General features: G+C 30.4%; 1 protein-coding gene across 3 annotated transcripts in view; it reads right to left on the reverse strand.

Annotated features, from left to right (window-relative positions):
- Positions 1-1,706: 1,706 nt before the first annotated feature.
- The window catches only part of LOC139527757 (septin-2-like), a 69,380-nt gene continuing 56,127 nt past the window's right edge, over positions 1,707-14,959 (reverse strand). For all 3 annotated transcript variants that reach the window (XM_071323397.1, XM_071323398.1, XM_071323396.1), the window contains 11 exons: positions 13,465-13,551; positions 12,764-12,887; positions 11,799-11,933; positions 9,754-9,871; positions 9,185-9,286; positions 8,751-8,847; positions 7,616-7,667; positions 6,619-6,726; positions 5,684-5,762; positions 2,751-4,984; positions 1,707-2,471 (listed from right to left, as the gene is read on the reverse strand). In XM_071323397.1, the coding sequence (XP_071179498.1) occupies positions 4,892-4,984; positions 5,684-5,762; positions 6,619-6,726; positions 7,616-7,667; positions 8,751-8,847; positions 9,185-9,286; positions 9,754-9,871; positions 11,799-11,933; positions 12,764-12,887; positions 13,465-13,551 (995 nt within the window). In that variant the 3' untranslated portion in view covers positions 1,707-2,471; positions 2,751-4,891. The remainder of the gene's footprint in view (positions 2,472-2,750; positions 4,985-5,683; positions 5,763-6,618; positions 6,727-7,615; positions 7,668-8,750; positions 8,848-9,184; positions 9,287-9,753; positions 9,872-11,798; positions 11,934-12,763; positions 12,888-13,464; positions 13,552-14,959) is intronic.

The raw sequence follows: 14,959 nt of genomic DNA on the forward strand, positions 1-14,959 counted from the left end.
AATAATTGCCATACAATTTGGAGGTTCATATAGCTAGTTTAGATAAAAATAAACATGTTATAAAAGGTGACGAAAGAGGGTGAATATAAATGTTATGCATCCGAAAAGCTTCTCTAGATATAATTACACCAAAAATGCCAATAAGCCGAATATTTGAAATCAAGCGACGTATTGAAACAGAAAAAGTTGACAATCTATACAATTAAAAGGAAATAACCAACATATATCTAAGGTCAACTTTGCCTGAGGGGTTTGAAACCTTTGTGTTCTTATAATTTCAAAACCTAACAGGCAAATTTGAAATGGTTTATTCTAAATAATGTTAGTACCGTACGTAGTACGGACTACAAAGTTGATGACCCCCACGAGGAGTGATAGTCCACCAGCAGAGAAATCGACCCATTGCTATAGAAGTTGAAAACAACACGTTATTATCAAAGTGATTTTCTGGATTTGCCTTTCCCCTTTTATCTGAAACCAAAATGACTTATTAAAATAACCAAATACAACCACGTATTCCTCATTTTACCTAGAAATTTGGTACTTTTGTTTAATTTCTTTTAATGGGATTTTTCTTTCACCATTTCACCATATTTTGTACTGTATAAATTAAGTTAACCAATGTTCAAATTTCGTACTTTCATAAGGAAGGGAAAAAAATCAAAGTTACAACAAAAACTAAGGAGTTTGCATGAACTCCAAACAAGGATTTGTGCTTCGACATGGTACAATTGCCTTCTGCTTATGACTCTTATTAAACCATTCGAATTCAACTCAGTCAAATTGTCAAAATCGGTAAAAGTACAGATCAGACGACTTTACTGGTATCTGATGAAATATTTTTTAATGTATGTTTAATGAAATGAGCAAATTATATAGGTTATATTGTGACAGATAATGAACTGTTGTAATGGTTTTTTACTATTTCTACTTCTTTTCAAGCTGGATACTAACAAGGATTTGTATAGTATATATATTTACTATACAAATCCTTGATAATAATCAGTTTTCTATCAATTTAACCTTTGAATTAAGTCACATGTTACTAACCTTCATACAAAAAGCACATGGTTGTTGGTCAATTTAGCTAAGGAAAGCTATGTTACAAGTTCCAATAAATAGACAATAAAACTGAAGTAATACAACAAATGCACATTGTGTCAATCTATTTAAAAATGAAATAGCATTTTCAATACATTGATGGCTTACGTAAGGAAAGCCTTACTAGTTCGACGGAAATATTTCTCTATAGGACACCATGCCCCTTTAGCAGTTTCTATTTCCCATATCAAGAGAACAGTGAAATATTAATCAAAATCCAAATTTTGCATAAAACTAAACCGTTCACTTGTACTGAATATATGTACTGTGAAATCTTAATCAAAATCCAAATTTTGCATACAACTAAACCGTTCACTTGTACTGAATATATGTACTGTGAAATCTTAATCAAAATCCAAATTTTGCATACAACTAAACCGTTCACTTGTACTGAATATATGTACTGTGAAATCTTAGTCAAAATCCAAATTTTGCATATAACTAAACCGTTCACTTGTACTGACTGAATATATGTACTAAGTTCCAACTTGATTTGGGCACAGTCTAAAAAAAATTAACCTTACACAGGACAAATGAACAGATACACAGGCTGGAAAACATTCTGCTCCTCTTATATAGTAGGTGGGACATAAAAAGAATACATGTAAAGACAAAACAACAATATTTATTTAAATACAAAATTACTTTGTACATTAACTATGAACACATTATACATAACTCATGTCTTCTTTATACTCAAAATGAAAAGTGTTTACTATATGTTTACTATATAGCTTCAATTTTATATAATATCCAAAAAACATATTTTCATTTATTAATTGAATGTTACTCAAATGTGAATAACAAGTCCCTTGTTTAATTTTTTTAATGCAAAATATATGGACTAAATTACAAAATAAATCAATTTGAAAATTAAGACTCTAATGACACAGTATCAAAAAAGCATACCTCAACATTTTTTCTCAAAAAATTGCTTTTTATATAAATGAAATAAAATAGGTAACTTGTTGCTTGTTTCATATATGAAAGATTGATTGGTGGTTGCTTAATGAACAGTGTAAAAGGAGGTATCCAGCACGCCCCCCCCCCCCCCCCCCAAAAAAAAAGAGGTAAAAAAAATAAGTTAAAAAAAACTCTGTCTTTACCTGAATTATGCACATTAACTATAAACCAAAGGTTAGCATGAACTTATATAGTTTATCTTTATCAACTAGTGCAGTCTTGCAGCAGATGTAACAGTAAATCATAAATACAAATTCTAATTAGATTATTATAAATTGATCCATGTATATGTAATACAATTATAAGTTTCATCTGCCTTAAAAATAAATATAGGTTTGGTCCCAATACCATCAATGTTTTATTCTCTAATACTGCCATCAAAAAAAGAGGAAAAAAGATTTTTTTATCTGAGTTTAAGGTGGTACCTAACACTACAGAAAGATAACTCTGTAAAATCACCTAAACGTTTTAATTACGTTGTGTTCTTATAGGAATATTAAGCTTCTCAATGATCAAAATTAGTGTTAGTCAAACTGCTATATAACCAGTGTAATTTTTCTGACAAAACGGTTGGTTCAAAATTTTTAAAATTTTTTAATTTTTGTTAAAGGGTCAAAGTAAATACTTTGACAAAATTTTATGAAAATTAAACGAGCCAAATTAATTTTAGTGAAAGTGTTGGGTACCACCTTAATTCAAACATACAATTTCATAGAAATCAGTTACTACTGAAATAAACATGTGTGCTCATGGGTAATCATGGACCTTTAGACATGCTTGAAAAGTCAATCCTATAAAGTTTGAAATTCTTCTGAGGCAAGTCAGCTTTATCCAGCAGCATCATATATTGTCAATATGGCTCTATACAAAGAAAATACAAATTGTACATTTTTAACATACTTCTAAATTGTTCAGACTATTGTATTTACTAGTATATAATTCATAAAATTCTGTTTGTATTGTACCACTATGATTTTATCTAAAACATGTATTAAATATTAAATATGCACTGTAACATTTCCACATTAAAGATACAGGCGATTAAATTTTGCATGAAATCAAAATAAAAAAGGTATATTCATATTAAAACAATCATAAAGATAAAATAAATAATAATAGGAAATACACATAAATTCTTTTTTAAATTGTGATATAATGATCGAAATAACATATGATCAAAAAGTAACATAATATCAAAGGCTATTATACAACTTTTCTGAATACAAGGATAATAATGACATTATCACGTTTTGGTCATTATATTTTTATTTGATATTCCGGCCATTTGAATGCATTAAAAAATTTCAATTTCAATATTAATCATTTACTTAACAGTCAAAACAACCTGAAATTTCATCAATAGTTTTCAGAATTGGACAAAGGAAGATAACTCCATATATTTTTTGGTTTTTAAGAATTGCTTTTTCAACAGGTTCAATTCAAAATTCGAATAATATCTAACAAACCCTGACAATCTTTTATAAAGAAAAATCTGTTTAACTGCAGAAAATAAAATGATAATCTGAACTGAATTGTCAAGCCACTTAATAGTATTTTGCTTATTTTACTATTTTAAAGAACCATGATGACAATGATCGTGGAAGATTGCAGCACAAAGAATTCAATAAATACAGAAATGTATGTTTCATGGATTATGCACATAGACTATCATAATCAAGCAAAAAAGTAAAAAAATAACAATAGGAATACACAATGTTATTGTCATTTGTAAATATTCTCTTTTAGGTAAAAACCAGCAAATCATAGTAAAATTTCATAATCTCTTCTATTCCTAAAAACCTATCAGTAGTATAACAGAGCATTTTGATTTTTACCCCTTTCATGCTTGAAAGTTGGGGTCTATTTTCAGTGTTTCTGATACCCTTAAGGAATGCTATTGAAATAAAGGAAAACATTAAAATGGTACAATATTTTAATTTTCCCTATAAACTATCAAAATGTCATGTACTGTATTTTTAAAGAACACATTTCTAACTGTTAGGTGAATTTAACACATACACACAATTTTTCACTCAATAACACACAATTTTGAGAAATTCTCATTAAAAACTGTCTGTTTATGTATCAATTTTTCAAACAGCCAAACTATTCTTTTTAACATTCAATCTTTCATTTAACAGATATCATGTTCATAAAATAAAAATACAATCTACATTGAAACAAGCCAAAATGTTAGTGAATTAAATAGCTAAAACATTTCATATAGTTTGGGCATGTTTAATAGATTATAAACAAATAATCTTAAGTATAATTAAAAGCAACTACAAAGAGTCTCTTCAACTATTTTTATCGAAATATTGGTTCTATAAGGAGATATGTGAGCCAAGGCTCCGTGTTGAAGGCCGTACATTGACCTATAATGGTTTACTTTTTTAAATTGTTATTTGGATGGAGAGCACTCACACCACATCTTCCTATATCTATATGACATTTCATCTAAAAATGGTAGATTCAACCTTCCTGTCCTACAGGAGACTGAATTTAGAGGGAGATTTAAAAATTATTGGGAGACTCCAAAGTATTTTTTGAGAACTGACCAATTGACTTGACCTCAGACTGTTGTTAAAGAAAGATGAGATCTAAATCGTAACATAAGCAGTGTAAATAAGTGTTAATCGAAAATAACAGGGAATTGTAAATTGGTTCAAAATTGGTTAAGACTTTAAAATTGCACCATGGCCGCCATAACAAATCTACACTGGCTTACTGTACACTCTGTTTACAGTGCCTCATTACTTGTACATAGTACACTAGGAAATTGTACATTTTAAACACATTAAATAACTGTACACTGCCTACATGTCTATCACCGTACATTGCCCAATCGTCCATTTTGGGAATTTGGGTTATTTTGTAATTGTGCTTGCATCTTCGCCAACATTTCTTGCATTCGTTGTATCTGAAATAATAGAACAAAGACAGGTTAGAATTTTAATTTTTTATGATAAGAATAATGTAAATGAATGTCAGATTATATAAAAAGAAAAAGAAACATACAGTTTTTAAAGTATATTGGAAACACGCTTGTCTGTCTTAGTCAGGTATTTATCAAAGTTGTACAAAAGTTGAACATGTAAGAATGTTGTTGTTGTTTATAGTTAGCATGTGTTTAGTTATTTATAGTAAGGTCAGTTTGTATGGGGTTTAAAGTTTCATGCACGAGTGAATTCAGGTAGTTTAAAGTCATTCGAGCCATTGCAGTTAAAGTGACCAGTAGCACTTTTCCAAATAAATAATATTATGTTGTGGACCATTGGTTTCTTTTACATAAATTAAACATTTTTATACGTTTTGAAATCAATTTTATATTTTTGTTGCAATTGAACTTTGTTTTGTATATTTTTTTACTTGTCCACGGGCAACCAAGACAAAAATAATTAATTGTCCGGTTGTTCAAATGTACGAGTCGGGTGAGTAGGACATATCATTTCCACACCCCTGCATTCCCAATTTCTATTCTCAATTTTATTTCAAATTTAATCGCATTAGAAAATTAGCTATATGTCAACAAAAAAAGTCAAGTTAAGACAGCTAAGGTTAAGGTAGCTAATTCAGCATGAGGATATGGTTTCACTGTAAAATAACTACAATACATTACCTCTGCTTCTTTCTCTTGTAACAGCTGTTCTGTTTCCAGGGCTTTGTCTAAGTTGGCTATGGAATCTCTCTTTAGTTTCCTGTAAAAAGATATCAGACAAGTTGTTTCAACTGATCTTCATTATGTATTACATCTTTTTACATTTCCTATGGATTGAGAGTTACTTCCCTTGATACAATTAGTTTTATATTTCTTTTTTCTCAATTTTGTGAGGCTCTTAAATTTAAGGCATTTGTTTCAGTTTTTATTTTATTTTCAGAATAATGAATCATAATGTTTAAACTCATTTTTACTCATACTTAAAAAAAAGTGGCAGAATAATTGTTTAATAAAGGGATAACTGAACTAGGAATATGGTGTACAAACAAATGTAGATTTTATCATCCTCATATCAGCCATACAAAATTACTGTGTACAAAGCTCTTTTCAAATACATGTCTTTTTATACCAATGAATTGAGTATGATGTATAACATTTCTCCACTTACAGGATTGATTTTCTCATTATTTCTTTGTTTTTTTAAATACTCTTGGCAGCTATATAGTATTATCAAAAGAGGATAAAGAAGAGCAATTTGCTATACTTTTCAATGTATCATCGTAATATTTTTGGTTCCATTAATGGTGTCTAGATTTGTCCATTTTACAACTGTTTTTTTTTTAAATACATTACCAGTATTGCTCTTATAGTGCAGTCAGGATATAGTAAATAGATTGGAGGTTTAAAACATCAACCGACAAAGAAAACTTAATTGCATATTTGGGCTTAAACATCAAGAAATATAATGAACCATACAAAAAAAAAAAATGGAGGTGATCTGGAAGGGTAAGCAGATTTTGCTCTTTAAGTGGCACCTGTAAACTGAACCATAGTCCTTGTATCAAAAATCAAAACATAGCCGAACCATATTTAGCCTAAAACAAGGATAAACTTACGTTCTCTCTCTATTAGACTTTGAAACTTCTGATGATAACAAAGACTCTGCTCTGTAGTTTTCATAATGAATTTCTGATGTGATGTCTTTTAAATCCTGCATATGTGTACTGAAAAAATAAGATCATATATTTCATCTCAGGGAAAGAAAAACAAACAACAAATACAACTCATTAAAAATCTAAATGTTTTTTTTTGTTTTTTTTTGTTCATAACATATTTTTATATCTAATATCTTTCATTGTATTTTGATTCATATGAAAAAACATAGATAATTAGTGGAGAATGTATGATACCCCAGCTTGCATATAACATTAGAAAGAGCGATACTCCAGAACAATAAAAGTGATGCCATCCAAATTCAGTATAGCGGCAAAATAAATGCATAAGTTTCATGTTAAGAATGTTTGCTCCTCCATTTTTTGACTTTTTGACAGATTTTCAGAATCCTCTGGTTTTATCCATGTATTGTTATTAAAACTAATTGCCCACTGATCCCTACTTTTCTTTTTACAATTTTATTACATAAAGTTTAAAAAGCCATATTTCAAAATTTTATAAAATTCATGTTATTTTTTCATAGTGTTTGAAAAAAATAAGGTGCCCATGTTAAATATATGAAAAATCTAGAGAGAATAATTTCCCGCCAAATTTTCAATGGCTTATATCTCGAAAACGAGCACACGGACCCTCCATTTTTTTCTATAATTATATACTATCAATTCACAATTGTCTTTTTAACAGAGTAGCAAACATCCTTAAGAACATACATGACCTGTATTTGTAAGTTCAAAGATGTGTTCAAGAAATAAATGCTTTCCAAAAATGGACAACCATAACTATAAAATTTCTGTTTATTAAATTTAGATGGCATCAAAACATTAGCAATAAATTATAAATAAGCATCAAGGGGCAATTGTGAAATAATAATCATTTTAAACTGAAAATAATTTGGAAGTTGTATGCAAAAGTAAAACTTTTATAACCAATTTTAATTACCTGATCAGCATCTGCCTCAGTTTTATAAAATCACAATGCTTTGGATTGTCCACTGAAAAACAAATACAAGTTAATCGGAAAATCATGTTTTATTTCATATCAAAAGCACAGCAAAACATAAAATTAACTTAAATAGTTTGTTGACCATTCAAAATTTTGGAAAACTGTCATTTTTGATACATCATTATTCACACATTGGATGTTCCAGTTTTCAAAGTGTTCAGTTTTTTTTTTTTTTTGTGTCTTTTGATCTTTTATTGGTATGTGCATGGATTATTTCCCTTGTTACACTGATACTAGCACTGAAAAGTACAAGAAGTCTCTGGTTTCTAATATTTCAGTGATTTCAACTAATTCCTTTAAAAGAACTTAATTATCATTAACTTTTGTAATAAAATATATGAAAAAAGTGCTAACAGTTTTCAAAATGTTCAGTTTATTTTGTCTTCTGATGTTATATTGATATGTGTTTATGGATTATCTCCCCTGTCACAATAAAACTAGCCTTGAAAAGTAAAGACTGTGTCATACCCTATCAATCATATTGCTTATCATATGTTTTCATAAACATTGTTTGCTGTTATTTATTTCACTTTTTTATTTTTATTTGTTACAATCTTATGTAACATATGGTAAATTACCCATCTCACAATCTTTATGACTGAAATATGCAGCTATTTTATTTCATGAAAACTTTTTTTCTACGATTGCCTTTGGTATTCAAACTTTGCAAAAGATCCAATAAAACAAAACATCAACCCATTCTTGATATTGTATATGACATGATTGTCTCCCTTGGCACAATTGTGAAGAAAAAAATCTTTTTTTTTGCTGGTTCATGTACCACTTTTGATGGATTGAGGATCAAAGGTAGTTTTGTGATTTCATGGTATTTACAAATCCTACATACAATATTATCAGAATTTGTTTTATTTCACTGTAGTTCGGAAAATTTTGCTGGTTTTTTAATAAATTGTTTCAGACTGGCCTTTATGATTTTTTTAACACTGGAAGTAAATCTTACTTTTAACTGATCTTTACTTTTCCTGTGTTATTTAACTATGTATGTAACTAAAGTATTAATTTTATATGGTATTTTCTTTCCCAATCTGTCTTTAATACATGTATATTTTACCTTCAACAATCCCCCATGGATACATTCTTCCTCTTATTTTCTTCCCTCCTGCCTCTACAACTGTATTACTACCAATAACAGCAAATGGCACTGCTTCCTAAAATATTTAAGTAAATTGATCAGCTATTTTGAATTTTCCTCTGAGTTCAGTATTTTTGAGATTATATTGTTTGATACCTCTCCAGTAACAGCGTGGCATAACATTTTTTTATTATTCATTTATTGTACTATTTATTAATTTGTGAATATTCATTTTGTACTTTAAACTTCATTAACAGAAGAATTTACACATTTAATCACTAGGTTTCATTGACTGTGTTATGCAAAATCTTTGACTTGCATGCAGTGCATTAACTTTAAATTTCCAATGTATAGTTCTTTGGAAGAACAATGTGGTTTTTTTTTTTTATAAAATACATTTTATTCTAACAAACCTTAAGTGCTTTATCTTGTTCCTTGAACTCATCATCTTCATCACTGTCACATTCTGGGAATGTATATATGTTGATATCATTCTCTTTAATATCTTCCAAAACCTGACATTCAAAAAAGAGATGTTATTCATTTTCAGTTTCATAGCTACTTATATATATAATGTAACATCTGTTCTCTTGGAAACATTATGAATAAAAGGTGATTTAGGGTAAACAGCTAAGAGACAGCCATGCAAAAACAAAAATAACTCAGAGACATTTACAGGGCAACAATAGACAGCAGATACATATTAATAGGTAAATTAACCCTTTTTCAAATGATTACAACAATGATCAGCTAAAAAAAAATGACACAAATGAATGTCTATTGACTACCTTCAACACTCAATCATTAAGTTCTTATTGGCACACTGCTTGTTTAATCTGTTGTCACCTTGACCTTAATTCTTGAACAGAATTTATGCAATTGTTATTTATTTTGATGTTTTTCTCAAGATATTTTGTTTTTGTCTTATAATCAGAATATTTTTTACGGTTTTTGTTCAATTTAAGACATGTGATATACTGACCTTATTTTTTAACCTCTTGACTTCTTTAGGTGTGAGAACATCTGACTTGGCTATGAGAGGTACAATGTTGACTTTATGATGTAGTTTTTTCATTACTAAAATATCTAATGGTTTTAACCTAGAAAAAAAAGAAATCTATTTATAGACACTTTGTATAAGCAGAAAAAACATATTACATGTATAGCTTTTTGCTTATAGAATCAGGTTCCTTAATTGCTTGAGGTCAATTAATGACTTTTAAATCTATTTTTCTCATTGTATCGAAGACCCATTGTTGGCCTTCAGGTATTTTTTCTGCTTTTTGGTCAAGTTGTGGTCTTCTTGACATATTCCCTGTTTCCATCCTCAATTATATTTTAAAAGAATGAGGTTCAAATAGCTTTTAAGCAAACTCATGTACAGTAAGCCTTTATAACAAGGTCACCCTTAAGGCGAGAAAAAACTGACACTTTGTATTTTTTCATTTTGTAATAAAACTGATACCATAAATATAAAAAACAAGAGTGCACACGCTGAAATGTCTCGCCTTCTATACTAATCATTGATATTATGTTGATAGTCCTAAGTATAAAGCTAAGCTTTATAACAATTGTCACATAAACTTAACATTAACCAAGATAACTAAACATAGACCAATGAACCTTGAAAATGAGGTCAAGGTCAGATGAACCATGCCAGGCAGACATGTACAGCTAACAATGCTTCTATACAACATATATAGTTGACCGATTACTTATAGTTTAAGAAAAATAGACCAAAACACAAAACCTTAACACTGTGCAATGAACCGTGAAAATGAGGTCACGGTCAAATAAAACCTGTGCGAGTAACATAAAGATCATAAAATATTTCCATACACCAAATACAGTTGACCTATGGCATATAGGATTAGATAAAAAGACCAAAACTCAAAAACTTAACTTTGACCACTGAACCATGAAAATGAGGTCACGGTCACATGACATCTGCCCGTTAGACATGTACATGTACACCTTACAATTGTTCAATACAACAAATATAGTAGACCTATTGCATATAGTATGAGAAAAACAGACCAAAACACAAAAATTTAACTTTGACCACTGAACCATGAAAATGAGGTCAAAGTCACATGACATCTGCCCGATAGACATGTATACCCTACAATCGTTCCATACAACAAATATAGTAGACCTATTGCATATAGTATGAGAAAAACAGACCAAAACGCAAAAATTTAACTATAACCACTGAACCATGAAAATGAGGTCAAGGTCAGATGACACCTGCCAGTTGGAGATGTACACCTTACAGTCCTTCCATACACTGAATATACTAGCCCTATTGCTTATAGTATCTGAGATATGGACTTGACCACCAAAACTTAACCTTGTTCACTGATCCATGAAATGAGGTCGAGGTCAAGTGAAAACTGTCTGACAGACATGAGGACCTTGCAAGGTACGCACATATCAAATATAATTATCCTATTACTTATAATAAGAGAGAATTCAACATTACAAAAAATTTGAACTTTTTTTTCAAGTGGTCACTGAACCATGAAAATGAGGTCAAGGACATTGGACATGTGACTGACGGAAACTTCGTAACATGAGGCATCTATATACAAAGTATGAAGCATCCAGGTCTTCCACCTTCTAAAATATAAAGCTTTTAAGAAGTTAGCTAACACCGCCGCCGCCGCCACCGCCGCGCCGCCACCGCCGCGCCGCCACCGCCGCCGCCGGATCACTATCCCTATGTCGAGCTTTCTGCAACAAAAGTTGCAGGCTCGACAAAAATTGCACTTGTTTATAATGACAGTTTTTCTGACAGCATATTCATAACATTATTAAAAACATGCATTTTTAAATTTACCTTTGTTACATTTTGCAACAAGATTTTAAATTGCCTTTATTGCACTGGAATAGCCCCAAAATATACCACATTTGAGGCTACTGTGTATAAGAAATTAGTCAACATTCATGTTCCTGAGTTACAAACAATATTACATCCAAGTATCCTTGGTATTTTTCATAACTGACCACTGGTCTTGTATGACTTACCCATGACCATAAGGAGATATGAAGTATAAACAACAGTGTATTCGTGTATCATTGATATTTTTTCTGTTCAGCCCACTCTCAGCCTGGTAATATAACTGGAATTGTTGATCAACATATGAAACAACTCTCTTCCAACTGAAATGACAAGAAATATGATAACAATTTTTATCATTTTAATTAAAGTATTAAACATAGTTATTATATATGTCTACTATAAACAGTGTTAAAATGTCTGCTAGCATACCTTCCATCATATGATATATAATAACATGAGCAACATGACGGGTGCCACATGTGGAGCAGAGTACTTGAGATCACCACCAGTTTTTATTTGGATTCATATTGCTTAGTCTTAAGTTTTCTATGTTGTGTTTTGTGTACTATTGTTTGTCTTTTGATCACTATCTTTTTTCTTTTAGAGCCATTATAAAAAAGAAGATGTGGTATGATTGCCAATGAGACAACTATCCACAAAAGACCAAAATGACACAGACATTAACAACTATAGGTCACCGTACGGCCTTCAACAATGAGCAAAGCCCATACCGCATAGTCAGCTATAAAAGGCCCCAATAAGTCAATGTAAAACAATTAAAACGAGAAAACTAACAGCCTTATTTATGTAAAAAAAATGAAAGAAAAACAAATATGTAACACAAAAACAAACGACAACCACTGAATTAAATTGTTTAGTTGACATATGAATTTGGTTATCCCTCTAGTATCTTTTGCCCCTTATTGTTACATGGTACATTTTGATTGAAAAATTTACTTCATAAACATGTTATTGCACAAAAGGAGTCAGATAGCAAATCTTTCAGCAAAGTTTGACCTTGGTTGATGTACATGCTCTGTAAGTACCTTTTTAATTAAAGATTAACCATTTTTTGCTTTTCAACTTTTTATAAGTCTTTAATTTTTTTTCCAGAAACCTGATTTCTCCTCAATAGACAGTGTAAACTTACCTGTCTTCAGCGTTAACAGCATCATTATATCCAGGGGTATCTACAATTGTCAGTCGGACTTTGACACCTTTTTCTTCAATTTCTATTTGTTTCTTTACTGTAGTGAGAGTTCTTTCAACAAGATCTGTAATAGGATAAATTCATGTTTAAGCTATAAATATCAATTTTGCAGTATTTTACTATCTGCTTAAGTTATCCACTGAGATAAGCTTATCTCTGCTTGACAGGTTTAGAAAAAGAAACAGAAGATTGAAACACAGATGGATGAACTGACAGACATACAGACAGATGAACACACAAACTGGAAAACATAATGCTAATGTCTACCATCTTATATAGAGCACAAACAAATTTGATCTTTCAATTTGTGAAACATTTTAGTCATGAATCCTCCCTTTTCATATTAAATTTGATCAGAGTTCTAAGAAATATAACAATCTCATATTGTGATTAACTTATACAGGTATTTTGCAGTAAAAATACCTTAGATCACTGCAGAGGTAATTTGATTCTGTTTTCTAATATCATGTTTTGAAATCTTATATGAAACTGTAGTGCATATCTCCAGTTACAGTTATTATAACAAAGGTCTGTGTTATACCTATGGAATGTTTTACTGTGGGTTTTTTTCCCAAGATGGATGCATTATGTACAAGATAGTATATACTTGACCGAAAAAGATAGTATACATAAGTTCCTACCAGCTGTGTCTGGGATTTCTCTGTCTTTATACAAGTCTGTAAGGAAAAGGCTGTTTATAAGAGTTGATTTTCCAAGACCAGAGTCTCCTGCAAAACAAAAGAACAAGTTAAAACATAAATCTGTGGATTAGACATTATTTATTACTAGCTTAATACTTTTACATTTAATTTTTTTAAACACATTGCTTAAACCATTAAATTTGGTTTAAAAAACAGTTTTAAAATGAACAAGAGGCTCTCAGAGGAGAAGATTTTTGTAAAAGTTTACGGACGCCGGACGACGGCAGCAAGTGATGAGAAAAGCTCACTTGACCTTTCAGGTCAGGTGAGCTAAAAAGGGCTACCTCTGACTCAAGTCTGTTCTATGATGAGTAAAAGTCTAATGCTAATGTCACTACCGTACTTGGACTTGCTGGTCATATTTTTAATTGGCTGCTAGAAGACTACCTGTAGTTGCTAATTTCTGTGTCATTTTGGTCTCTATTGAAGAGTTGTCTCAGTGGCAATCATACCATTTCTTCTTTTTTTTTAGTCATTCCTACATTGACCTTAGCCTCATTAACCCATCATTCTGACAATGAGCAGACCAAGCTTTATATTTTAACTTGCACATGCTCTATGCTTAGTTGAGAAGCAGCAAATACCAATTTTAAAATCCGAATTTTGACCCAGCTAATGATTGATTGATTGTTGGTTGCTTTACGTCCAGTGGCAAGTATTTCATGCATATTCAGGACGACCCAGCTAATGATCTTTCCTGCAAACTACAATACATGATACAGCATGTTGTAATATGAGAACACAAAGACAGTTCTGGCATTTATGGCAGCTCCTAACCTATTGACAACACTTTTTATTGTCAACTAAATAACTTGATAAAGCACATTAAGAATAATGTTCTTGTTCAGAGACCCCAGAAAATTAATAAGATTTTTACAAGTTTATTTTTATTTCGACATGTCTAGTTTTATAGAAAGCTGTCATGCAATTTCCACTATACTTGAAATTCTTTTAAAAACCTTCTGATCTCTAACAAAATTTTCTTTGACTGTGACACAATAAAACATCTCAATTCTCTGATGGGATCATCTATCAGGAATTTCATTAAAAAAATGAGTCATAAATAAAAAAAATGTTGCAAATTCTGGAGCAGAATCTGCTTAATCACTATTATATTACAATGTTGTTTTGTTCTTTCTCCAATCTTAATGTATAGAAAATCTCACTACCATAACATAATATTAAATTAAGATTGTTGGATTTACCTACGTACACCTTATGAATGACAATTACAAGAAATTAATGTTAAATAATAAAAAATGATATAAGTATTCATATCTGTATGATTTCCTGACAATGTTATTATATGAGACAGTACATGATCATTATTTATAGGTTATATATGGAAGTTTTATCAGAATCAATACAAAGTAGTTAAAATAGCTGTAAATTCATATACCAATATCATAAAGTCTTCATACAGAGAGAATTCCCT

The sequence above is a fragment of the Mytilus edulis genome, chromosome 6, assembly GCF_963676685.1.
Source record: "Mytilus edulis chromosome 6, xbMytEdul2.2, whole genome shotgun sequence".
NCBI classification, from domain to species: Eukaryota; Metazoa; Mollusca; class Bivalvia; order Mytilida; family Mytilidae; genus Mytilus; species Mytilus edulis.